This window comes from Prunus avium, chromosome 6 (assembly GCF_965620075.1).
Source record: "Prunus avium chromosome 6, drPruAviu1.hap1.1, whole genome shotgun sequence".
Taxonomy (NCBI): domain Eukaryota; kingdom Viridiplantae; phylum Streptophyta; class Magnoliopsida; order Rosales; family Rosaceae; genus Prunus; species Prunus avium.
In genome coordinates, this window is record NC_142289.1 from 24,897,493 (window position 1) to 24,924,252 (window position 26,760).

General features: G+C 37.3%; 3 protein-coding genes across 3 annotated transcripts; 1 reads left to right on the forward strand and 2 right to left on the reverse strand.

Moving 5' to 3' along the window:
• Positions 1 to 1,558: 1,558 nt before the first annotated feature.
• Positions 1,559 to 8,655, reverse strand: LOC110746868 (Leucine-rich repeat protein kinase family protein). Its single transcript, XM_021947096.2, has 3 exons — positions 6,943 to 8,655; positions 4,474 to 6,024; positions 1,559 to 2,406 (listed from the first exon to the last, which is right to left on the reverse strand). The coding sequence occupies exons 1-3, from the start codon at positions 7,844 to 7,846 to the stop codon at positions 1,817 to 1,819; spliced, it is 3,045 nt and encodes a 1,014-aa protein (XP_021802788.2). The 5' UTR covers positions 7,847 to 8,655; the 3' UTR covers positions 1,559 to 1,816.
• A 7,090-nt stretch (positions 8,656 to 15,745) lies between these two features.
• LOC110773779 (putative polygalacturonase At3g15720) lies at positions 15,746 to 17,430 on the forward strand. The gene is made up of 7 exons (XM_021978302.2): positions 15,746 to 15,934; positions 16,022 to 16,192; positions 16,302 to 16,509; positions 16,602 to 16,683; positions 16,780 to 16,888; positions 16,981 to 17,103; positions 17,209 to 17,430. The coding sequence occupies exons 1-7, from the start codon at positions 15,818 to 15,820 to the stop codon at positions 17,428 to 17,430; spliced, it is 1,032 nt and encodes a 343-aa protein (XP_021833994.2). The 5' UTR covers positions 15,746 to 15,817.
• A 3,926-nt stretch (positions 17,431 to 21,356) lies between these two features.
• On the reverse strand, positions 21,357 to 26,252 carry LOC110746201 (L-ascorbate oxidase). The gene is made up of 5 exons (XM_021946412.2): positions 25,814 to 26,252; positions 25,578 to 25,670; positions 25,248 to 25,460; positions 23,795 to 23,989; positions 21,357 to 22,455 (listed from the first exon to the last, which is right to left on the reverse strand). Exons 1-5 carry the CDS (start codon positions 26,081 to 26,083, stop codon positions 21,493 to 21,495), a joined length of 1,734 nt encoding a protein of 577 aa, XP_021802104.2. The 5' UTR covers positions 26,084 to 26,252; the 3' UTR covers positions 21,357 to 21,492.
• Positions 26,253 to 26,760: the final 508 nt, after the last annotated feature.

The window sequence follows — 26,760 nt, forward strand, 5'->3', positions numbered from 1 at the left end:
ATACTGAATTTGTTTTCTATAAATACCAACCAATACTCTTCACTTTTAACACCAAATCCTCATACATTTTCTTCTCCTTCTACTCAATATTTTTTTTGAAATTCGAAATTTATCTGAAATGTGAAACCGAAAATCTTATTCGATATGAATAGTATTGACACGTAGGAACCCAAAAATCTTACCCGAAAATATTATTCAAAATAATTGTTTAAGTAAAAAAAGTTGTGAAAAAAACAACAAAATGAATAGTAGTTGCCATGGCAAAGGGCAATTGCTGGAAACACACATAGCTTAATATGGTAAGGGCAACCACTATTCATGTGAATAGTAGCTGCCCTAGCCCCCCCTTGTCATGGCAAGGGGCAAACTGCTGGAAGTTCTCTTAAGAGCAACTATTTGGGTTTTGCCTGAACTCAAACTGTTTTTCCCTCAACCATTCAGACTCAAATTTTAAGTCCGCAACTTTATTGAATTGTTTAAGAATAGTTTAAGTCTAATTTTTTTTCATGAATAACTTTTCTTCATTTAATCTTTTTAAATAACTTCATAATTTAATTTTTGAACAATTTGACCTAAAAGAAATTGAAATTCCATAAATAATTTTATTTGAAAATAGGTGGGTATTTATAGAGTTTGGAGTGAGTTTTGGGGTTCGATATGATTTAGATTAATTGAAAATATTATTTTAACCGTTGGATATAAATTTTAGCCTTTTTATTTTTTATTTTTTTTTACCGTTAAAATAACTTAGATTTAATATGAATCGTTGATTTGGGTTACTGTTAGATTTTTTTATTTTTTTATTTTTTTAAAAAAAAAAGTGATGCGACACCTTCTGCAGTACCAACAACACGGGCCCCATTGTTTCTCCCTTGCACATGGGCTACATCATGGCTGTGTGGCTCCACCAAAAAAAAATTCCAGTCCAGTCAATAGCTAGACTGGTATTTGGCACAAAGTTTGGGTTTTCTCAAAATTTAGCCCCTCACTTTTCTTGGATTGAGAAAAGAATTGGGCTAAAATTTAGGATTTTTTGGATTTGGACTCACGGATTGGAGATGGCCTGAGTGATGTAAGAAGCTAAGCCAATCCAATAAAGTCGCAGAAAAGTTAGGTGTTATATATTAAAAAGAAGTAAAAAGAGATTATATTGGACTGGTTCGGTTTGGTTAAACTGCCAGTTTTAAAACCAAAAACAGAATCAGTTGAGCCAATCCAATTCAATTTTTGTTACCAAAATTTGAAAACTCATAAAGATAGACCTGCACCAAACCAACGGCTCAGTCGGGTCGGGTTCAATCAGTTTGGCAGTTTAAAATGTCTCGCACAATGTTGGACAAAGCTTCCGTGAGATGTAAAAGCTGACCTTGTCCAACATATTTTCTAATAATTGAGCTTATATTTTCTTAGATATCCAATAAATAAATAAATAAAATTTGGAAATTTTGATGTCCATAAATTTGAAAACACATTAAATCCACGTACAGTATTTCCATAAATTTGGGTGCAGAAATAAGCTTGGCAGTTTAAAAGTTTGCAGATTGAGAAATCTCAGTGATGAAGATCTAAAATTAATACCACACGAATGCCAGTATGAAAATCATACCCTAGAGTAGGGTCAACAAAAATTATTCACCCCCCATATCAACAATGAACTTATTTTCCTCTGAACTGTACCACTACCTGTTTGGCTTTGTCAATTACAGGATCGGTTGACAAACAATTAGTAAATTACACAAAAATGAAAAAAGAATCGATGTATTGTGTTAGTACCAATGACTACAGTTAGAGCATTTGTTGTACCTGGGGTGTCCTTTTAGTTCACTATACCTGAAATCTCTTCAAACACAGTTTTGATGTCGGGTCTTTCCGATGCTGGTTGGATACATCTTAGAGCTACCTGTAGCATACCATCAAGAACTCTAGGGGAGTGCTTAACGCTAGGCTTTTCCAGGATCACTCTGTCAATGCATTCAAAAGAACGATTTTCTTCGGCCAAAAGTCTCACCCAGTCTGTCAAATCAACCACACCGGGTATGCCAGACACAATCTCCCCAGAACTCTTTCCAGTCAAGAGCTCCAACAAGATCACCCCGAACGCATAGACATCACTCTTCAAGGATGGACAGGGTTTACTTGAGCTAGCAAATTCAGGGGGCCGATAGCCAAGAGCACCTGCATTCAGTACTTGCTCAGTAGTGCCAGCCGGAGTCAAAATTCGGTGGAGACTGTAATCTGTGAGGACTGCGTTCAGACTAGGAGTTTCTAATAAAATATTTGTGGATTTGAGGTTGCCATGGGGAATTGCCTTCTCATTATGTAGGAAGTTCAGACATCGGGCAACATCTACAGAAATTCTGAGCCGTTCCTCAAGAGACAGGGGTGAAAGTTTTCTTGGCTCAACTTCTGTAGACGACTCAGAAAGATTCAGAAAACTCATGTCAGATGCAGGAATAAAACTAGAAAAGGATTTTAAAAACATATGCAAAATATTAGAAGGGTGTTGCCGATGTCACCCATAAATTGTCCAATTAAAGTGATGGATTTATTACAGGAAAGTTGGTAGGGGCCAACTGATAATACAAACTCCAATAAATCTGTTTCATGCAATTTAAGCTGTTAATGGCAGATGTTAACTAGCTAAAGCTTTAGGAATATATTTCTTATGGATGCAAAAAAAAAAATTGCCTTCATAATAATAATTTATTAAAAGCCAAAATAAGACGGGTCATGCATTTTGACAATAATTCAAGACCAAGACATTTGATTAAAAAAAATTACAGAAACCACACAACGCATTTGGTGAAATACTACTATAAACAGTAACAAAAGGTGTCTCCTACTCTAAAAGCACAACAATTTCCCATTAATGAACACCTGATACACCTTAGCATAAACTGCCATCCTAACCTAACAGGTTGTAAATTTAAAGTAGAATAGCACATAGTAAAAGACATCAATTTCAATAAAATAAATCTAGGTCATTTAAAATACATTGCCCTCTCTCTTTGGACAATTTTCAGTATTGGTTACAGGTTTTAGTACGCTTGGATGTTGGCCAGGTTCTGTCAGCCAGACTGAAGTTCTGGCACACAATTAATATTCTCTAACAAATAATACAAAGTAAATTTTGTAAAAGGAACAAGGGATGATTAAAAGGAAAGTTTTCATTGCAACTCCATCCCAAATTTATACCATAGCACAGAGTTTATGGAGAAAAATCAATTAACACAAGTGCATATCTTAGTTTATTGTCATTAAAGATTGACCAAAAGTAAAATTAGATGTTACTGATGTTGATTTACTACTCATCAGTTTTCAAAATCATGACTAGATTCCAAGATTGTATGTGTCATGATCATAGATTATTTATCATCTCAGCGAGCAATTATTGTACCTCCTAGAAACTTTTATAGTAAAAACCTAGGGGCTATTGGTAACAAAGTAAAAACTGTGACTTTCTTTATAACAAAATGAATCCAGATCAATTCAGTTTAGTGCTACACATTAAAAATAAAATGCTTAAAACTCAAACTTCCCTAGGGGTTTACTAAAGGTACATAAACCTCCTTTACACCAAGCTTTCTTGTTTAACTATTTAAAGTTTTTCTGCACTGTCATCTTCGACCTAATTCCCAAATCCTACTATTCGAAGACGAAAAAAAAATCCTGTTGATCTATTTACCATTCATTAGTCCTGAAAACCAGTCAAACTGGATTCCAAGTGTACTTCTTGTTATCTTATACAGTAGAATTCTTTTGTTACCTACAGACCACTGGTAAACAAGTAAAAATAGTCAATTGTAGAATGACCAAATGGATCTATTTTACCTTGTCACAGAGTAAGACCAGCATAAAGCTCATTCAAACCTCCTTAAGAGGTTTAGGAAAAATACATGGACATCACTCCTATTTTTAGAAATTTATACCAAGCCCTCTGGTTTAACTACTAATAGATTTTCTGCACTTTTATGATCTACCTAACTCATCATAAATCTCATTGAGTTCCAAAAGTTTCTCATATGCATCATTACTACTCTCAAAATTAACATAAAATTGAAACCTATTGAAACCTCTATATCTAGTAAAGACGCATTAAAATAAATATCATGCAGGTTTTTTTTTTGGAGGAGAGAAGGAATTGCTAGTAAAATCAAGGTGTACACAAGGAACAATATTACACTCCCAGCATTTTAGATATATGTGGGAGCTTCACTTGCCAGAAAACAAAAATAATCTGAAGTATTGGCGATTTCGGGGAGACAAACTTTTCCAAAAACCAGAGGTGGCATGCATATGAAATGCGGTTGTAAGTTATCCAATCTTTTTAGCAAAGATTTTCTGTATGGGTCAGAATCATCAGATAATGGGCTCAGCTTGGCTTGGCAATTTCATTTTGCTGAAATTTTAATGGAAATAATATTCGGGAGATTCTTATTTCAAATCCTAAAATGAAAGATAACAGAGTCTTACCATGGAGATGGAATGCCAACGATTGTGCATTAATATAAGTTGATATAATCAGTTTCTCATGCTCCTTTGGGCCCCAGTAGTAACCGAGCAGAGAAACTAGATTCGGATGTCTGATGTTTCCTAGTTTCTTTACTTCTCTTGCAAATTCTTTCCTTCCTTTTGCTATACCCTCCCTTAGCCATTTCACAGCCAATACATGACCTGAGTCAAGCATAGCTTTGCACATTGTTCCATGACAACTCCTTCCAATAGCTTCTGCAGGAGCACATGAAAGTTCTTCCGCTGTGAACACCAAGGAGCCATCAAACAGATGTAAATCACCAGCCAATTTATCTGGAGAACAAGTTTTGAGCACATCAGGACTCTCAAGTGGTTGTTGATTTTTAGAAGGTGATAGATTTGATGATGATAAGAGAGACATAGGAGCAGATGTCCCTTCCTCTATTTTTGTTGACTCAGGATGACCCAAATTCTTAGGTTTCTTTAGAACTGATGAAGTATCACAGGCATCATGAGGAGACCTCGTTTGGGATGATGGTGAAAGATCTTGAGAAGGTTTTGAGCCGTCTACACTTTTTTCAGGTACTGATCTATGAGAAAGGGCAGAGCCTCCTTGTTCGACATCTTTCTTCCCAGAATTTTCTTTCGAACTTGTACATTCCTGCCAATGAGCCCAGTAATAGATCATCATACATGAAAGAGCTAAAACAGCAGCACCACCAACCAAGCCTGCTATGAGGGAAATTCTAATAGCAGCTTTCTTAAGGGGCCTGTGCTCCGTAGAAGTATTATTGAGGACACCCTTCGGTGATGATAGGGAATGGGGAAATGTTAGCAAAGAGTTCCCTGGATAAAATGCGGAATCAGGAAACTGCCGTAAGTTTTCAGGTACAACACCAGAAAGATGATTGAAAGAGACGTTAAATCCTTTTAGTTGATCTGGAAAGTCTTCAGGAATGCTACCGTCAAAATTGTTCTTAGATAGGTTGAGATATACCAAGTTATGAAACGCACTGATCTCTGCAGGCAAATGACCACTCAATGAGTTATTAGACAGATCTATAAATACCAGGCTCAGATTTTGCACGGAACTGTTTGAAGGATGACTTGAGATTTCCTGGACAGGTATTGACCCGGAGAAATTGTTGCCTGACAAGTTAAGATCAGTCAATTTAGTTGACGAGAAAAAGCTGGGAAGAAGGAATCCTTGTAGCCGGTTGAGGCTAAGATCAATCACTTTTAGCTCTTGGTATGTACCCAATACTGGTGGAAGAGCACCCTCTAATGAGTTGTTGGATATCTTAAATGAGGTTAGCCTAAAAAATGGAGATGTTTCATTAGGCAAGCTTCCTGTCAAGGAATTGGAACTTAGCTGGATAACTTCAATGTAATTTCCCCAACTTTGGATTCGGGACAAGTTACCTGTGAGCATATTATTACTCAGATCTATGATGGCACAGTGCCCAACCATGGCAGGTAAGGAGCCTGACAATTTGTTCGAAGAAATATTAAGCTTCTTCAGAGTTGCAGAGGTGATGCTTCCTACTGGACCTGTCATGAAGGTAAACAGTATAACTGTATAGAGGAAAGGGAGGAGGAAAACAGGAGTAAATGAATGAAATTGTAAATTTGAAGATGATATGATGACTTTTAAAAACTGCAGACCTCAAGCAATAACACACAAAATATCATGCAAAAGAGAAATTCCGCATACTGAAAAGATGGACGGGCCACTACTGTAGCATTTATACTAAAACTGATTCTTAAAATGATTATGATTGTCTACTCATGATTACATGTACATCAAAAAGACAGCATTTGTTAAGCTTGTTCATGCTCACACCTTCCCCCAACTTAAATCCCTGTCTGAACAAGATGAAAATTTAGTCCCCACTACTGGCTATAGAAACTTAAATCTGCACGCGCTGTTTCTGATGGTTCATGAAGAACTTCGGATCATGGTTTTACATGAAGATGCTAATGTAAGCATGCCAACATTGTCATCCAACATATTTTTATGTGATAATGTCATTAGAGATTAATCGCGTAAAGCAATAGCATTTCTATTACAGAGAGAAAAATAACTAAATAAAAGGTCATTCTTTTTTTTTTTTAGGTGAGACCCAAGGGTGTCCACCGCCGACAGCAGTGACTAATCCCTTTCGCCGCGGGAGCTCTCCCAATAGAGGTAAACGGCTGGCCATGAAATGCGCTCCATTCCCATGGGCGGGGATCGAACCCCCAACCTCATGGTTAAGGAATGAGGTGAGCTACCACCACACCACATCTCATGGTTTAAAAGGTCATTCTTTGATGCGATCGTAAGTCAATTATTTCCACTTCGTTTATTTTCAATTTTCATACGCAATTTGAAATATAAAAGGAAAGAAAGTACTTTTACATATCCTCTACTAAAAAATGAAGTTGTGTGCCAAAGCTAAGTGTAGAAAACTGTTAGAATCAACATACCTTCAAGTTTGTTAAGACTAAGATCCAGTTCGGACAAGAGCGTTGATCTCTCTTGCAATAGAGCTTCCGGTAGAGAACCAGAGAGCAGGTTGCTTCCAAGCCGAAGTGTGCGCAGAGAGACAACAAAATAGAAGGAAGGTATAGGACCCACTAACTGATTATAACTAGCATCAAATGTCTCCAAACTATCAAAATATGGCATCCCATCGTGACGAAAAAGCTCTCCAACCAAGGAATTGTGGCTAACATTCAAATATTGAATAGATGAAACAAGAGAGGAGTTACCAAGTCCCAAATCCAACGAACCAGAAAACCCATTGCTGCTCAGATCAACATGGACCAAGCTACCCATTTTGGGTAGAAAATTCATAATGTCTCCAGAAAAGCCATTAGCTCGAGCATCTATATACCTCAACTGTTCAAGTTTGCCTAAACCAGTGGGAAAAATGCCTTTAAACTGGTTTGAAGAAAGATTCAAAAGCACTAAACTCTTTAAGTTGACCAAAGCAGAGGGTATTAACCCATGAAACAAATTGCTTGAGAGATCCAAGTATTCCAGGTACTCAAATAAACCAACCTTTGAGATGGTCCCCGTCAGCTGGTTGTTTGAAACCGACAAATTGCGAAGCATTTTAAGACCAGTAATGGCTGAAAAGCTGAACTCACCAACCAGTCCAGCATCATTTACAGTGATTGATGTCACACGGCCATTGTCACACGCTATACCAACCCAATTCAGGGGGCAGCCATCAGAGTCCACGGACTTTGAATCCCATGAAACAAGAACTTTCCCAGAAGGGTCTTTCTGAATGCCTTTTCTGAGCTCTAAGAGTGCTCCCAGATCTGACTGTCCTGATGCAATTACTACTAACAGCAGAAATAATATCAAACTGATTGTCTGCATTACTCCTTGAACAGCCCCAAGCACCCAAACTTGAGGGAAAAGAAAGAGAATGAGAATTTACCAAGTTACAACACAAAGATATTTACTCTTCTTAGAAGTATGAAAGGAAGGAAGAGTTCAAGAATTGGTGCAAATTTAAATTCAAGTGGCAACTATTTGGATACAAGGATATGGATTTTACAAGAAAGACAAGTAGCAATAAGTAATAGGAGAGAGAGAGAGGGAGAGTTCAATAAAATCAGTCAACAATGGAAACTGAGAATTAAAGAAGCCTACTTAATTTATTTCCCACAGCTCCACAATGGCTATGATAGTGAACCCACTGTCATAAATCCCAACAAAATCAAGCGAATCTCAAAATGTAGCAACAAAACCATACTCAACATTTACAGAAAATGCAAAAAATGCAATAATGCCTAGAAAACAGACAGCTCCAAGAATGAGCAGCTCTGCATAATTAAGAACACTACAAGTACAACAACAACAGGAGTTCAGAGTGCTAAGAATCTAGGGTTGTTGTTTGGGAATTATTGGTATCTGGGCTACTTTTGGGCCTGGGTTTGATGAGCTAGCCTCGTATTCTTTTGGGCCATATCTAATGGAAGTTTTCTTCTTCAGCCGGAAAAAAAAGAGAAAAGTCCACGCAGTTAGATAATTCAGAAGAGGAGGAGGAGGAGGAGGAGGTAGGTGGTGGTGCGGTGTTTGTATCATCAATCATTATTTGTGAGGAAAGCCAGATAGAGAGACAGCTGCTTCACCTTTCCGAAGGCATTAGTGTTAGTTGGAAATAATATACAATTCATTGGGCTTAGTGCCTTCACTCCCTCACTCACTCAAAGTGGTTTGACCTCGGCTCTGTCTTTCACCCACTACTCTTTTTATAATTGTGATTTTTATTGTAAATTTATTGAGCAAAAACATTCACATAAGAGCATCTCCAAGTCAAGGGGTCTAGTTTAGTAAAAAAGGACTTTAACTTCCAAATTAGTGGTCTTAGGTTCGAACCCCCATAACATATTAGTAAGCAAATATAGTCTAGCCTAATGAAAAAGAGCATTGACTTGTGTTTGTACTATATTTGACTGGCCTCTTATGCCATGACACGTGGAAAGGATCTAACACTAAGCAAGGCCAAATAGCACACGCTGGCCAACCCAGCCTTACAATATGTAGGTGCCCTCGACACCCACGACCGATTCCATGCTGGCCGGCCCAGTCGCACAGGCCCACAACCCCCTGCTGATTCAGCCTCCCAGAAGGTATCTTGCAAGAATCTCTCGGGTTCCTCACTAGTATATTCGTTGGGACACGTGGCAGCCTCCCAGGCTACTCCCCTGAGTCTCACATCGAAACTTCACACCAAAAGAACACATGAATATTGTTGGATGTAAATATGTTTATAAAGTGAAATGCAAAGCCGATAGTTCCATGGAACTTCATTAGGCCTGCCTGGTTTCTGAGAGGCCTGCCTGGTTTCTGAGGGGCCTAATCAACAAGAAGGGGTAGACTATGATGAGAGCTACAGTCCCGTTGTCAAACCAGCTACCATCCGAACCCTTTTTACTTTGGTGGTTTCCAAGGATTGGCCTCTTCAACAATTAGATGTTTGCAATGCCTTTTTGAATGGCATCCTAAAAGAAGAAGTCTATATGAAACAATCCCCTGGCTTCACTTATCCTTCCTGGCCTAAGTATGTGTGCAAACTTCATACGGCTCTATATGGCCTTAAGCAAGCTCCCCGAGCTCTCTGGTTTTTTTTTTTTTTTACTTATTGAACGATTTTTTCACAACCATTTAGATGCTTCTCTTTTCATTTGTGACACCCAGGATCCCTTGATTTTTGTCCTTATTTATGTTGATGATATTATTGACACAGGTCTCCGAGCTCATTAAATATCAACTTTCATTGATCTTCTTTGCTCCAAGTTTGATAGTTGTTGAATAGGTGTCATTAGCTATTTTATTGGCGTGGAGATTCGTTGTACTCCGACTACCATCTCATTATCTCACGCTCGTTATGCCCTGGATCTTTTGAAGAAATTTCATATGTAGTCTTGTAAGCCCAGTCCCACGCCCTTGACTTCCAGCTGTCATCTCTCCTTTCTTAATGGTGATCCCTTGTCGGATGCTGCTACTTATCGGAGTATGGTTGGTGAGTTATAATATTTGACCTTGTCTCGTCTGGACACTTCCTATGTAGTCAATCAGGTTTGCCAATTTATGCACGCTCCTCGCACCACTCATCTTCAAAGTATTAAATGAATTTTTCGTTATATTAAAGGCACTCTTAAGCATGGGCTTCTTTTCCTTCGAACTCCTAATCTATCTCTTTCCAGATTTTTTGACTCATATTAGGCTGGTTCTATTGATGATCATCAGTCTACTATCGATGCTTGCATTTTTCTTGGCCCTAATTCTTGCTTGGACAACCTAGAAGCAATCCACTATTTCTCGTTCTAGCACTAAAGCGGAGTACCGTGCATTAGGTACTACGCATGCTGAGGTTCGATGATTCTATTACTTGTTTCGTGGGCTTAAATTCCTCTTTGTGCGTCATCTTACATCTTTGTTGAAATATGTCCGCGCTTCATATTGCTGCTAATCCTACTTTTCATGTTCGGACACATCACATTGAAATTGATTATCACTTTATTCGCACTCGTTATATTTCGCCTACTCATCAATTGGTTGACATCTTCACTAAAGGCCTAACCCGTGATCCATTTTATTTTCTTGTTCCCAAGCTTCAGCTCCACTACGTTTCGTCTTGCTTGGGTGAGGGAGTCAAGTGACTAATTTGACCCTTGCATAAATTTCTCCACAACCATTGATGTCTCACTCAAATCATGCATTGACATATCACCATTTAGAGAATTCTAATAGGTAATTTATTTTATAATAATAATAATGCTTTTTGTACCACATTTATTGACCATATTAAAGACCACCTCTTTAATAGAGGTGGGCCACACCAGTGTATGTGGGACCGATTTGTATTAGAGAGGTGGTCAACAATATGATTAGTAAATGTGGTCCAAATAGCAACACCCTTATAATAATTGTAATATTATTTGTATTGATAGCCTAACAGACTTGTATTAATAGTCTAGGTTGTTATTTATCATAAGTAGGCTTGTGCAAAAGTCCACTCTAGCTTGTATGTGTTGAATGAAAATCAACAACAAAAACTAACGTGTTGGGTCCCCTCGAAAAGAGAGCAAGAGGAAAAACCCTAGGGTTAGGTTTTCTAGCCGCCATCCCCTTTTGGGGTTGGCGGCCTCCTTCTTCCCCCCTTCCTTTTTCCTTCCCTCACCTCTTGTTTGACCCCACTCTCCTTTTACTCACCCCTCTCCCTTTTTGCTTTGTTTGGTTTTGTTTTTTTTTTTTGTTCTTTTGTTTTGCAGGTTGGAGTCTCCAGATTTATTATGGTGTTTCTTTCTGTCTTCCGACTCTTTGCATACTCAACAACTCTTGTGACGTCCAATGAACTATGGTTTTTCTCATAGGAGGTTTTTTTTTATAGTTTTGGGAAGCGTTGGTGTGCTCCTTGAGAGTTTCTCTTCTTTGTTTTGCTCGTTGCGATTCTTCTCCTATTGTTGACTCTTTGCATCCTGATTAATTCCTACGATGTACAAAGGACTATGATTGTCATCATAAGAGGTTTTCTTTGACAGGTTTTGGGATGAGTTAGTGTGCTTTTGTGGGGTCCTTCTTTGTTGCCTCCTTTGTGTTCTTTTCTTAGTGTCTTCTCGTATCTCTAACCCTTGGCATGCTGAACAACTCTTGCGATGTACAAAGGACTATGATTGTTCTCATAGAAGGAATTCTTTGACAGTTTGGTGTGCTCTTCTGCAGGGTCTCTTATGTTGGTTTTTTTAGTAGTGTGGTAGTTGATTCTGTGTATTGTAATGGTCTTTGTTTGATTTTGTTTTGGATATTTTTGTTAGTCCATGGCATGTGTGGTACTCTTTCCTACCTTTAGATTTTTCCCACGTGATTTTCTTATGAATGTTTCAACGAGGCCACTGTTCTCATGTTGATCTTTGTATGAAACTATTGGATTATGAATGAAATCCCTTCTTCTCTATAAAAATAAAAAATAAAATAAAAAATTGAATGAAAATTATCAAGCTTTTCTGCCATCAACCCTAATATGCCTAAAATTCTTCAGTTTGGGGCGGGGCCTAATTGTATAACTAAATATTTTCTACTACTTTGCTTATAAACCTTCAAAATAAATTATTTTTTTAAAGAAAAACCCCCAAAGACTTTTACAACAAACCGTCATATGAGATTTTTCTTAATTATTGTGGGAATTGGAAACTCTCCTAATAAAAATAGGCTTATTTACTGTTTCACCTCCTAGAACTCGAGCTCACTCTCACTTAACCACCCATAACTCAGATTTCCTCACTTTATCCTATAAATCCCTAAAAATTGTTGAAATTTTCTCACTTTACCATTTCCGTCCATAAATCCATTAAGTGTGCTGAGGTGGCATGGACATTCTAGTAATTTTAGCCCCTATATCTTCTCTCTTCTCTCTGCCTCTCTCTCTCTCACTCACTCCCATCGCACCCCACCCCCTATCTCTTTTCTCTCTGCCTCTCTCTTCTCTCACATCCCCTCCCCATACCCAACCCTAGCGCACGAACATCATAACCTACCCCTCCGCCTCTCTCTTCTCTCCCTTCCCTAACCCCCATCGCACCCCACCCCCTCCCATCTTCTTTCTTCTCTGTGCCTCTTTCTCTTACTCTCACTCTCTCTGCGGAGAGAAGATGGGGAGTGGCTGTCGAGGAGATTTTTTAAAAAAATTTCAAGTGGTAGTGGTTTGGGTGTGTTGAGTAATTTCATGGAGGGTTAGGTCTAGGGAGAGGAGAGAAGAGATAGGCAGAGAGTGAGAGTGAGAGAGACAAAGGGAGGGAAGGGGTGGGGTGCTCTAGGGGTTGGGTCCAAGGAGGGGATGGGAGAGAAGAGAGAGAAGATAAAAGAGAGAATAGAGGGATGGGGTGGGGTGAGGTGCGATGGAGGTTGGGTTGGGGAGGGGAGAGAGAGAGAGAGAGAGGAAAATGAGATCACGTTTAGGGGAGGGGGTAACATTTGAGATGGAGTGGGAGAATGGGGGGTAAAGTGAGGAAATTTGAGTTTCGGGTGGTTAAGTGAGAGCGAACTCGAGTTCTAAGGGGTGAAACAGTAAATAAGCCATATAAATATCACTACATTTTTTTATATACAAGTTATAGTCTAAAATACTCTAAAATAATCTAATTTATGAGGAGGGGAATTTGAACTTGGGTGCAAAAGTGCATACTCGCTGTCATGGCCAACTGGCCTAATCGACATATGCAAAATATCACTATACTTAGGAGTCATTCTATAGTGAGGGCCTTATATATGGCCCTTAGGTGAGGTCATATATCTTAACCGTTGAATCAAGCTAACCAATTTGATCCAACATCTAACCAATTTGATCCAACAGTTAAGAGATAGAGCCTCACCTAAGGGCCATAAATAAGGCTCTCACTATAGAATTCTTGCTATATTTATTTATCTAGCTGGGTCTAAAAAGAACTCATAAAACAAACGAGTCAACCCAAATTAGAAGTTAGATCCATAACATCAGTCAAGCTAGTTGTTGTTATTATAAACAAAAAAAATGGAGCTGACTGGCTTATCACAGACATTTTTACAATTTATTTATTTATTTTGGTATTAGTAATGTTATTCTTACCACATTTGTATACCACATTCTCATATCACCTTATGTGGCACATGAAGTGGACAATCATATCAATTAAAAAGTGTCAATAAATCATAAAAGAAAAGAAAATGTTAAATTAATTTTAATTGATGTGGTTGTCCACCTCATCTGCCACATAAGTTGGTACGAGAATGTGATATACAAATATGATAAGAGTAGCATTATTTTTTCAGTGTATACAATTTTTGCAATTTCTAATTCGGTCGTTTTAAAAAAAAAAAACAAAAACTATGGCTAATTTGGATAATAAATGTGATTGAAGATTTGCCATTTTCTGGTACACTTCCTTTTAATGCATTATGCAACGACAAATGGTCGACTAAAACAAAAACATTGCCAATAAATGTATTCCACTACAGAATCAATAAACCATAAATTCTGGTAATCATCAATCATCAATAAAGTAAATTAATTTTCCAACAACTAAACATAGAATAGAATATGCATTTAATTAATTAAAAATAAATCATTGCCATAATATTTGGAGCTCATCTAGTTTCACGTTTTATAAATCAACGCTTCTATAATCATTGCCATAATGTTGAACTTTCGTAGGGTTGCTTGCTTATGTACGGAAAATGCCCATCAGAGTCTCAGACCATCTTATTTTATTTTTCAAAAAATAATTCAAACTTGAAATTCCTTTTCATATTCCAATAAAACATTAATAAATACACATTATACAACATCTGCTAAAACATCTGTATTTCCTTGCTAAGGCAACATCCCTGCCATTCTATATCATTTTGCATCGGTTTGTTCTTCAGCAGAGTTTTGTCAAAATTCAAAACCTAAAAAAAGACATCACTGATATAGTTGATGTAAGAAAAAACAAATTCACAAGTCAATACAGAAGATCTAATGGATGTAAGTTTTGAGCCGAAAAAAGCTTCGTAAAATCCATGTAGACGATAAGAAGAACAAAAAACTACTACTCTTCTCTTCTTTAAACATCAACAAAAAAGCTGGGGGTGGAACTAAAGTGATTGCGGAGTGGAGGGAGATGAGAAAGAGTGGCTTGGCAGGGGGTTAGAAGATAAGATGGCTTTGGAAGATGAAAACATACTGGGAAATAAATATTTTATTGAAAAGTAAGATACGTATTGGAAGTCAAATATTTATATATTACAATTCTAATATTTTTATTATTTGGTAAAAATCTTCCTCAATAATGGTAAGGAGCAATTAAAGTCATTGACCAATCCTCTAATGTCACGAAAATCAGTTTTGTAACTTAAAAAACATGACTACTGCACCTTCTTTTTCTTTTTTTTTTAGTGAGATGCAATTCTACCTTCAACATGGAAAATTTGGAAAATTTGATTGATTAGAAGAAGTATTTCGGTTAAGGTTGACGAAAGAAAGAAACAAGAACAAAAAAGAGAGGAAAGAATTTGAATTCTCAATTGATTGATTGATTGATTGATTTTTTTCTTTCTTTCTACTTTTCGTTGTTTTGATCACATGCATCCATGCACTATACACATTATATATATAGCTCCCATTCCACCAACATTTCACTGTGATCTGAGTTTTTGCTAGAGCTCCAAAGCCTTGCCTTTCTTTCTCTCTCGATCTAAACCCTAAACCCATTAGAAATGGAGGTCCCGCTTACCGCTACCGTTTTGGTCCTAACTCTTTGGCTAATTGCTTTACATAACAGCTCATGTAGTGCTAGAAGAGTCGTGCCAAATGATTTCGATTTGTTTGATTATGGTGCTGTTCATCACAACACTCAAACTTATGATGAGGGTTTTTCTCAAGTATATTTACACTATTTCTTCATCCTCTTTTATTTATTTATTATTTTTGTTTTGCTTTTTTTTTTCCCCATTGATCTAATTTGCATTTCTTTTTAATTTTATGTTTGTGCAACTAAAAGGAGGTCTTCCCAGAAGGATGGGAGACTGGAGCAACAACAAGAGATTCATTCAATAGTGTGAATGCCCAAACTGAAGAATATGATCCACAAGTACACAGTTCTACTTTTTTTTTTTCTCTCTCTCTCTCTCTCTCTCTCTCTCATTTTTTCCCATTGAATTTTCTATTTCTCTAATGAATTTTTTTCTTCTTGATTGTGCAACTGAAAGCAGGCCTTCCTGGAAGCATGGGAAGCAAAAACAAATACTTTCAATGTGGTAGATTATGGTGCTGTTGGGAATGGCCAAGTAGATGATACAAAGGCCTTCCTCAAGGCATGGGGAGCTATGTGTGCATCATCAACTCAAGGCACCCTTACCCTGCTGGTACCAAAGGGAAAAAGATTCTTGTTAAATGCTGTGGCGTTTGAAGGGCCTTGCAGGGCTAGCAAAGTAAATTTCCAGGTAAACAAATGTCGATAATTCACATTAACTGTCCATAATTCACATTAACTAAAAAAACTAAAAAAATAATTGATGCCTATATTGCAGATACAAGGGAGTATTGTTGCACCGAATAACATTGGTTCATGGACAAACAAGGAGATGTGGATTCATTTTTCGAATGTACAAGGTCTATCGGTCAATGGAGGAGGTCGAATTGATGGAAACGGCGCCGTTTGGTGGAAAGCTTGCGGTAGCAAGAGATGCCAGCGACCAACTGTATGTTAATGATCCGAACCGTAAATTTTTATTTTTTTTTATCATCTAAAATTGAAGTTTAAAATGTTAGTTAGAATTAGTATTTATTAATTAATGCATGGTGGTGCAGGCTCTCCATTTCAACGAATGTCATGGCTTCCAATTGAGTCGTCTGGCAATTTTTAATAGCCCTAAAAATCATATAAGCATTTGTAGCTGCAATGACTCCCGAGTTTTCGGTCTCTTAATTTGGGCTCCTAAAGACAGTCCAAACACAGATGGAATTGATATTTCCCGATCAACCCGAGTCGCAATTCAATCTTCTCATATAGCAACTGGTAATTATATATATATGGTAAACCTTTTCTTAATTAGTTTTAGTTTATGGTGGTATTGGTCGTTCACTATTTGTTTTGCTATATATATATAGGTGATGATTGTATTGCCATCAATAGCGGTTCATCTTATATCAAGATTAGGGATATTAAATGCGGACCAGGCCATGGTATTAGGTAATCATTCATTCACTTTAATTACATGAAAATGGCTTAGTTATTAATTAATTAATTAATTAACTGATTTGTATGTGTGTGTATATATGTATGTAGTATTGGAAGTCTAGGTCAACATGGAGAATACAGTCAAGTGGAAGAGGTGCAAGTGAGCAATTGCAGCTTCAAGGGGACAACAAATGGAGTGAGAATCAAGACATGGGAAGTAAGTGAGACATGCGAATCAAATTGAATTGAATGCGAGAGTAACTTAATTAATTTTGTGACTAATGTGATTTTTGTACAAATCGAATGAAGGGCGGATCGGGATATGCTAGGAAGATCACTTTCGAGGGGATCACATTTGAAGACACCAGAAATCCTATCATAATAGACCAGCACTATTTCGATAACCCTACTTCAGCAATGGACATAAGCAAGGTGAAATAAAATAACATAATAAATTGATTCTCTAAATAGAGCAATGTGATATGATTTGTAACTAATTAGAGTAGTGATTATAATTGTGTAATTTGGATTGTGCAGTCGGTACAAGTTAGCGACGTGACATACCGAAATATAAACGGAACTTGCACTGATGAGAAAGCCATAACTTTGGCCTGCGCAGGGGGCGGATGCACAAACATTGTGATAGACAACGTGAGCATAAAATCGGATTTTCCAAACAAGAGGTCTTATGCTTACTGCGACAATGCCCATGGCACCTCTTCCTTCTCTTTGCCATCTGTACCATGCCTTTCGCATTAACATAGCTCCTAGCCTTAGCCCTAGCCCTAGCCCTAGCCCTAGCCTTAGCCCTAGCCCTAGCCCTAACCTAGTAGTTGGTGGCTTCTATGTTTATTTTGGTTTTTCTTTTTCCTTTTTAGTTTGCTGATGTAACAATAAATTAATTACCATTAATTAATAAGAATGGAATCATTTATGTTTTGGTATCTCCTCCAATCAATATATAGTTCACAGATTTCTTCGGTGTCAAATTACTTCCCATTGATTTATTTTAAATATATATTTTCTTTACAGAGCTCAAAAAGGAAAAAAAAAAAAAAACAACACCAATTAACATGCACTCGGAATCTTTGAAATATAGAGGTGCCGACAACTCTCTGATCTTTCCCTCGTATGGAATAAAGGTTTGTATTCCGACTCCAAGCTTTGACTGTTTCCTCCTTCGTAAAGGAAGGAAGTATTACATATGGAAACAAAATTCAAGGAAAACAAGGTAAATATTCAATTTTAGTTGGAAGAAGAAACTAAATCATATTTCACCAGGCAGTGGTGGATCGAGGAATTTTCGTTCCGGGAGTCAACGTGTAAAAGCTCACAAATTTTTTTAGACAAAAACACTTGTAAAAAGACGTGTAAAATCAAAAGTAGTTTACCATATATGTAAATCATCTTAATAATAAGGACTTTCCCTTCCAGAGCATATTAAAAAAAATGTGCATGTTAAGATTGTTATGACTTTCAAATAGGCACATAATTGTTTCTTCAGCAGAGCATGCTTCCAGTGATTTTTCAATGACCCAGTTGCCTAACTAGTTTGCATGATATTTTAAATAATTAACAAACACAAAAGAAATAACATTCCTATTTCCATTCTTGATTCTTCGTACTTTTCCAAAAATGGCAGAACAAAATCACCCTACCTACTTTGTTGATTGAAAAAAAGAACAGAAATTTTGTTCCTTGGGGAACAATTAGCTGTAGAAATTAGAAGGCCCAAAGAAGAACGAAGAAATGAATGTGCAGAAAGATCACTAAAGAGAGCAAAGAGACTGACTTTAAACATCACCAGAGAAAACGATTATTATTAGAGGACGTATTTTCTGCTGTTGCTGATGTCAAAGTTTCTTCAGTTAGTTTTACCAATTCGGTCGTCTGTATTCGTCTGATGTCAAACCTAAGTGGAACGACGTAGTTCGGACGTCGAGGAAAGAAAAAAAATAAAAGAAGTTGCCGGGCTCTGCGCGTCCCTTTGGGGCATTTTATCAAACACATTGCAAGGGTCAATTTTTTCCCTTCATATGACAGATGCCTGGGTTCTAGGGGTCAATTGACCATCCTTGCTCCTCTGTGAATCTACCCCTATCACCAAATTAGTGACCTTGAGACCCCTAGTGTTTTTTTTTTATTTTTAATTATTGATATTTATTAATATAATAAATATTTATCAGATAATAGATATTTAGTAGTAAATATTTTTAATTAAATTTTATAGTGTTAATATTGTTTTAGGGTAACTTTCTTGTTTACTTAGCATCTCTGCATGAGTTTCGTGCGATTTAGAGGTTTCTCATGTTATTCTTCGTATCTCTTTTTTGTTTTCCAATTGTGTTTTTAGGAGTTTTACCAAGACTCTTCATATAGCCGGAATGTTGACAACCGATGGCTCACTTTATAGCATGCAAGAAGACAACCGATGCTTTGAAAGTTGCCCAGTTGTTCTTTCGTGAAGTGTATAAACTGCATGGACTTCCCAGCCCCATTTTTTCTGACCGAGATAAATTTATTAGTCATTTTTGGAGGAGTTTGTGGAAGCTGGCTAACACTCAATTGAACTTTAGTAGCTCATATCATCCTCAGACAGATGGGTAAAATGAAGTTGTTAATCATTCTCTTGGCGATCTATTGCGTTGCTTGGTAGGGGACAATCTCAAAACATGGGATCTGAAGTTGTATAAGGCTGAGTTTGCATTCAACCGTTCAGTTAACCGAAGCACTGGGATATGCGTCCATTCCTGATTGTTTATGGCTTGGTTCCTAGAGCCCCACTTGATTTACTTTCGGTTCTAAGCAAGACTAGAATTCATGGAAAAGCTGAGGGTTTTATTGAGGATATGCAACAGGTGCACAAACTAACTCAAACTTGGCTAGAAGAGTATACCCTTAAATACAAGGCGCATGCAGACACTAAACGACGTCATGTTGAGTTCAATGTGGGAGATTTGTTTGGGCTGTCCTGACCAAAGATCGTTTTACAGCTGGTGACTACAACAAGCTGTCAGCAAGAAAGATTGGTCCGTATGAAATTGTTGCTAAAATCAATCCCAATGCCTACCGTCTGAAGTTACCTAGCCACATTCGTACTTCGGATGTATTCAATGTCAAGCATTTGTTTCTTTTTCATGCAGATGGTGACTCTGATGACAATTCAAATTCGAGGGCTAATTTTCTCCAACCAGGAGAGGATGATGTAGACTTGTAGACTTCGGCATTCATGGATCAATGGGATAAACATAAGTACATAAGCACTAAACATTAAATAAGCACTTATGTAATGGTGTCATAATCAAGGGTTTATCTTATCATTTCTAATAATTGTGGGTACAATGAATCCATTTTCAGTTACATTTTCGTGGCTTTATTGCTGGGGGCCTATATACAGCTTTATAATATGAATATGTAATCATACTTTTTGAATACATAATTGAACCATTTCGAAGGAGTTTCATCTCTCTTTGTGTTACGTGCCTTTCTCTTTAGAGATTGTTGTTTTTGTTCCTAGTTCTCTGATTTTCAGGGTAGTACTAGAAACATAGCAATCCAGGGTTTTCAGGTCTCTCCATGCACTTGGAGATAGTGGACCCTAATTTACCTGTCTTTTGCCGCCAACCCTGCATTAGTAGATAATATGGTATAAAAATGTGATAAGAGTAGCATTATTGTTGATAAACTTAACCATGGTTGCATACACTATTGGGTAGGTCGTAAGCTTTGTACAAGATTGGTAAACATATACCTTGATTTAATGTAACATCCCATATCGACCAACGGAGAGGGGGTGATGTGCCTTATATGTACATGCCCACCTCCATCTAGCACGAGGCCTTTTGGGAGCTCACTGGGTTTGGATTCCATGGGAACTCCAAAGTTAAGCGAGTTTGGGCTAGAGCAATCCCAGGATGGGTGACCCACTAGGATGTTGCTTGCGAGTTCCCATAAACAAAACCGTGAGGGCAGGGGGCCCAAAGCGGACAATATCGTGCTACGGCGAAGCGATCTGAGATGTGACATTTAAGGTGGTGAGGAAAACTGCACCCTACAAATTATATTATGTTGTAAAGTCTAGAGTGGAGCCCACACGTTTAGAAATAAAGGAAGACTGAAGACTTGTTGTCCCGGTGGGTAAAGTTAATGATGAAGGTGTTGTAGAAGTGGAGTCCACATATTGGAAGAGATAATTGCATATCCACAGGAAGCCAAGAGGCTTTCCCTATAAATGGACTTCCTCCCTTCATTGTAATAAGACACACCATTAGAGAAGAAAATGAGAGTCCAGGCAAAGAGGAAGGAAGACAGAAAGAAGAGTGAGGGGAGAGAAACGAGAGCAGAGAGAAATTCTCTAAGAGGGAAAAAGCAGTTAGCCAGAGAGATTGTAAACACCAAAGTTGTAGCTCTAAGAGGGAAAAAAGTTACTGCTACTGCTCTCTGATGACGTAGGCATGGCCGAACCTCGATAAATATTGTATCTCATTTACTTTACGTGCAGCTCAATATTCCCGTATATACCATTCATTTTACAACATATTATAGTTGGATTCTTAGATGTTGCCTTTATTCATATAATTTATTGAACATTCTTTGTATTACTTAGACGTTGTCAAATAACAAAACGCCGATAAACCATTTATTTATCAAAAGCTGATTGCAAATACTTCATAGATTTCCACAAATTAATCTAAAATAACTGACTCGACTTACATTACATATTAAAATTATTAAATTAATAGTACATAAACATTAAACAAGTAGCAGTAACAATAATGCTAGAATTGCACGGCTGCTTAACTATAATTAAACTAGTTAATCTCAATTGTGGTTGTTTGTCGTCATGAGCATTTTCCCAGTCAAACCACAAGCCAGAGCTTCAAGAGGTATTCTGTTGAGATGCTGGATGCCTTCAGCAAAGACCACTCCCATGCCCATATGCAAATGAGGCTCAATGTGACAATGAAAGGCCCATGCTCCTGGATTATCAGCCACAAACCTAAGAGCCGTCCACCCGTAAGGAAAGATCACTGCTGTGTTCTTCAATGGTGGGTTTTTCAGGTTGAGTTTCTTCTCGTCTTTCGTCGAAAACTTGCCTTCTCCATACCCTAAAACCCAAAAGTCATGCCCATGCAAGTGCCATGGGTGAATTTCACTCACATTGGCGCTTAGGGCATTGGCATTTTGAAGTATGATATCGACCGTTGTGTTCATGCCAAGCATGTAAACCCCATTTCCAGTTGTTGTGTTAGGGTTTACGGGCGGCTTCATGACATCATAATCATTAGAGAAGCTCTCTGGTGGGTTTTTCTGGTTAAATGCATTTCTCAACCCATGCTTAATGGACCCCAAGTAAGGGGTGGGTGGTAGGGTTAGGGACACATTGTTGATAGCCCACTTGGTGTAGCCGTTGAGCTTGTTCTGGGTGTTGAGGAGAGTGATCCGACGGTCGTAGTTTCTCGGGGGCTTCGGGGACCCCATTGAGGCGAAGATCTTGTTGGTGAAGGACTTGCTGTGGCTGTAATCGTTCCACAGAGGAGTGACAGGAGGGGAAGAAGCTGGAAGCTTTGATGCTGAATTTGGGTGGTAGTTTAGGATTGTGAGGCCTTGTGGAGTTTTGGGTTCTCTTCCTCTCACTCCAACTGAGAGCCAGTAGTTGTTGGAAGGGTCTTGGTTGGTGGTTATGAGCACTGAGTAGCTCTCACCTGAGTAGATGTCCAAGTCATCCACAGCAAATGGCTGCACATAGTTTCCATCGGCTTCCACCACCACCATTTTGTGATTCTACATGACACATAAAAGACAACAACATTATATCAGTCTCATTCACGAAATTTGAATGTGTTTTTGAATTGCGATAGATATCGAACTACCGAAATCGATCTTCAGAATTGAAACTTATGGACCAAAATGAAAATTTAGTCAAATTTCATAAACTTTTGTTCGTGTGGATATGTGTGTATGTGTTCTGGAAAAAAAAAAGTACGTGTTTGTTTGCATGTGATTTTCATAGCATGTACAACTAGAGATTCTACCTTCTGTGAGTAAAATATAGTAGGTACCCATAGCACAGATATCACGTGATAAAATTCATGATAAGCAACCACCCACGCCATCAGAAACAAAAAAATAAATTAAAGAATCACGTGCCCTGATCATGGGTCCAATATCACACCACAGACAAAGCTACTCAGAAAACAGCTTTATTCAGAACCCAAAAAATAATAAATAACAGCTTTATGATATGACCCATGTGTTGTGCTACTTGTTTTCTTCTTACTAAAAATAAAAAAATAACAATACCTGTGCCACAACTATTGCTTTATGATATGACCCATACGCCCCAGCTATATGATATTATATTAGACATTATTTATAATATTAATTCTATGCATTACTCCCAATTTTAAGTTATATGTCGTCTATTAATCTCATAACACGTGAGCGAACGAAGATGTGACTTTATTTTAGTACCATATAATAATTTCTTCGTGGAAACATCAGAGGAGTCGAACATGAAGTTGTCGCTTTTATGAGTAATACGTGGAAGCCACTCACTGATATATTGAGCTGTCATCAAATAACACTATTTTTCTTCTTTTATTCGTCTTAGGTACATTTTACTTCAAATACTATCATAAACTTGTCTCCACCATATGCCCACCCAATCAATTCCGTTTTGCATTCACTTTTTTCATGAACAATGCATAGTGCAGGAAAGCTTCTAGGGAAAGAAAAAAAAAGATGTAACAGGAGAATCAAAATAATTCCTTCCATAACTTTTTCGTCTTACCAATCTCTCTCTCTCTTTCCTCAACTTGTCAACCTTACTGTCGTGTTGGTATCATGACAGATCCACCCAATATTGTGACCCATTGATAACATTTCAAATTTCTTTTTTTTCTTTTTTAAATAAAGAAGAAAATGAGATATTTTGTAGAAACCCAATTGTAATTATAAATTTTTTTCTTTTTTGTTCAAAAAACAATTTGGTGGATAATAATATGTAGCATAGCGAAGGGAATCTAAGTATATATCTTCCAAATTTAGCCCAAGAACTGAAGAAAGTTAAAAATGAAGTGTGAAAAAATAGCATGATATAAGATTTTTCTTTATTACTTACCCCAATGGCCAAGTTGAGGGAAGCAAGGGCAGTGGTGCTGGCGATTCTGAGCCGATAGATCTTGTTTGGAAGCACATGGAGAATATGGGGTGCGCATTGTTCACTTCCTCTTAGCCTGCACTGGCTTGAACTGGAATTGCTATAGTGCGCTGCCAGAGAGCAGTTGTATTGTCCCCTTCCATTGATCAGCAGTGTCTGTCAACGATGCAGTAAAACATGTCGCATTTCAAAGTGATAGAAAAAACCAAACGAAACAAACAAAAAAAAAACACTTTCGTTTTTTTTTATTTTTAAATAATAATTATTTTGTTCTTCTTTCTTATTTTTTTTTATATATTTAATTTAAACTTGAGAAAATGATCAGCCACCTAACACATGGAAAATTCTATAATTATATGAGTGATGGTGACTGTACAGATCATACCTCCATCATCACTTATTTTTCCTGTCAAAAAGAAGGAAAAAATGGAAAAACGTACACTTATTTTTATGTTAGGTGATTTGTCCACAATTGGTTATTAATCATACGAAATGAAGACAACTCATGTGCACATTAAAACCAAAACAAATCTTGAAAGTAACTTCGAAGGAGGTTTACAAAACCCTAGAACAGAATATTTTAGTCACAAGTTTGAACATGAATGAATGAACTGATGTTAAAAAATGATATCTTGTTTGATAAAAGATATTAAATTGGGACTCAAATATGGACAAATTGAAGGAAAAAAAATAAAGGCGCATGGAGTGGCACCACAGCGGAACAGTGGCCAAACTCTCCTCCTCCGCCTCAAGTGCACTTGGGTTCGATTCGCTTAAGAGAGACAGCCCAATAAAATATTCCACCCTAACGAATAAAAAAAATATGAAAGAGAGAGAACAGATAAAAAAAATAAAGCGCACTGGTTCTTTATTTAAAAGTTTGGCATGATGGGATTGGCTCACAGTAGTTTTGCCTTTTGTGAAAAGCATAATTTTGAAATAAAGAAAGTGAATAAAAAAAACAAAGAAATTGAGGAGAAAATTAAATAAAACAATGAAAGTGAATAAAATAAAGAAAGTGAAGCAGATTACGAGGATTATTTTGAAATTGGGTACATCAGGCCAGTTATCTTATTAGTTTATTATAAGGGTAAGACAGTGCAGGTAAAACCCATGCAGGACAAAATAGGGTAGGAATTACTAATATTAGATAAATACATGTCTATTGTAGCATTATTGTATGAAAAGGGGGGGGGGGGAAATGGAACTAATTTTGGTAATTAAAAATTAAAAAATTAAGAAATAATATTATTGATGAATAATTGTTCTGTTAACCCCCAGAAACTATGGTTTATGGTCTCTGAAGTCAAAGTGAATCACCGAACCCTCTTAATTGATATTTCGTGTCTTACTTTATCCCTACCGTAAAGTTCCCGAGAACATGAGAGCAATTAAGCCTAAAATATATTGTTACCTGAGGTTCACCAATCCAGCGAAAAGGTTTGGAAGAGAGGCCAACTTCTTGGTGGTGAACACTTTGGTGCCACCAGTCGCTCAACAAAAGGTCGAACTCGCCGTCGTAGTGGAATGGCTCTTTCTTCCCATCTTCCACGTCCACTATCAGAGATCCGTACAATCCTGCTGATCTTTGCATTCCAAAGTGCCCATGGTAAAAGTATGTGCCCGCCTGCACCATATAGTAATCATTATTTAAGTTAATTACCATCTCATCGTTAATATATGAATTAATTAGTGTTCTCATAAATCATATAAACAAAGAGCAAAGAAGAAAAAAAGTATCTACCTTGTCAACTTTGAACCTGTAAATAAAAGTCTCTCCAGGGTTGATGGCACATTGTGAGATGGATGCAGTTCCATCCGCCCAAGGAGTTCCAAACTGAAAAAACATTGAACAACATATAAATATTTCACATTTAACAACATGAATGAGGAGCGGGATCTAACTCGAGTGCAAAAGACGAACACACTGCCTTAGCGAGTTGGTCTAAAAATAAAAGAAAAGAGAGAAGGAGGTTATACCTGTCTGATGCCATGCCAGTGAATAACAACTCCCTCAGTGTGGAGCTTGTTAGTGAGCTCAACAACCACCATATCTCCAGCCTTGGCTCGGATGGTTGGCCCCGGAAACTGCCCGTTGATCCCCATCACGACGTTTTCGACGCAATCCGGAGACCAGAAGAGGTACTCCACATCCCATTTGTAGTGCCTGGCCTTAGAACCCTCCGATGCTTCAACCAACAACAAGCATACCAGTACGCACAAAATAATTAGTCTCCTACTAGTAGCCATGAATCACTTAATCCTCTGCTGCTAGCTTTAATGAGCTTATAAACAGCTGAACAGGATTAAGTGATTGAAGAGAGATATTTGATAGAAAAGAAAAGGCTGTGGTGATCCAGGGAATACCACACTGTTGCAGCTAAGCCTTGGTTCAACTTGTACATAAATAGAGAGAGAGAGAGACAGTCTAGAAGCTAGCGCTTTCGGACTTGATCAATCACTTTTTTTATTTCCTTTTTATGTTTTCTTTTTATAGTTTACTTTTTATGTTATCAGCATGTTGTTTTTGATATTTTCACAAAATCAATGAGCACCTCATGACATTTCAAATTACTTTCACAAAATCCATTATATTACCTTTTTATAAAAAACAACTCAAATTTACTTCTTATTTTCATAATGTCAATTTTAATTATTTTTTTTTTTAAATAGCAAAAAACTCACCTAAATAAACTCAAATACCCTCAAAACCAAAACTCACGTAAACCTAAAAAGCAAAAATAAGTATCTAGGAAAGTTAACTCAAAATCTGAAAAAGATATTCCAAATGTTTTTTTTTGGGTAAATGAAATAATTTAAGCAAACTAAAGCTACAGGTAGGGGTGTACAAGATTCAATTCAATCCGTCCAATAGACCGATCCGATCCAATTCAATTTCAATCGGTTTCGATGATTTGGCGAATTAG

Coding starts and splice junctions, on each gene's coding strand:
- LOC110746868 (XM_021947096.2), bottom strand. CDS start 7,846: ATGCAGACAATCAGTTTGATATTATTTCTGCTGTTAGTAGTAATTGCA. Junction 6,025..6,942: donor TAGTCTTAACAAACTTGAAG/GTATGTTGATTC, acceptor CCTTCATGACAG/GTCCAGTAGGAAGCATCACC. Junction 2,407..4,473: donor GTTGGCATTCCATCTCCATG/GTAAGACTCTGT, acceptor AGTCGTCTACAG/AAGTTGAGCCAAGAAAACTT.
- LOC110773779 (XM_021978302.2), top strand. CDS start 15,818: ATGTGTGCATCATCAACTCAAGGCACCCTTACCCTGCTGGTACCAAAG. Junction 16,193..16,301: donor AGAGATGCCAGCGACCAACT/GTATGTTAATGA, acceptor ATGGTGGTGCAG/GCTCTCCATTTCAACGAATG. Junction 16,510..16,601: donor ATCTTCTCATATAGCAACTG/GTAATTATATAT, acceptor ATATATATATAG/GTGATGATTGTATTGCCATC.
- LOC110746201 (XM_021946412.2), bottom strand. CDS start 26,083: ATGGCTACTAGTAGGAGACTAATTATTTTGTGCGTACTGGTATGCTTG. Junction 25,461..25,577: donor ACAGGTTCAAAGTTGACAAG/GTAGATACTTTT, acceptor TATATGGTGCAG/GCGGGCACATACTTTTACCA. Junction 23,990..25,247: donor GCTGGATTGGTGAACCTCAG/GTAACAATATAT, acceptor CATCGTTGACAG/ACACTGCTGATCAATGGAAG.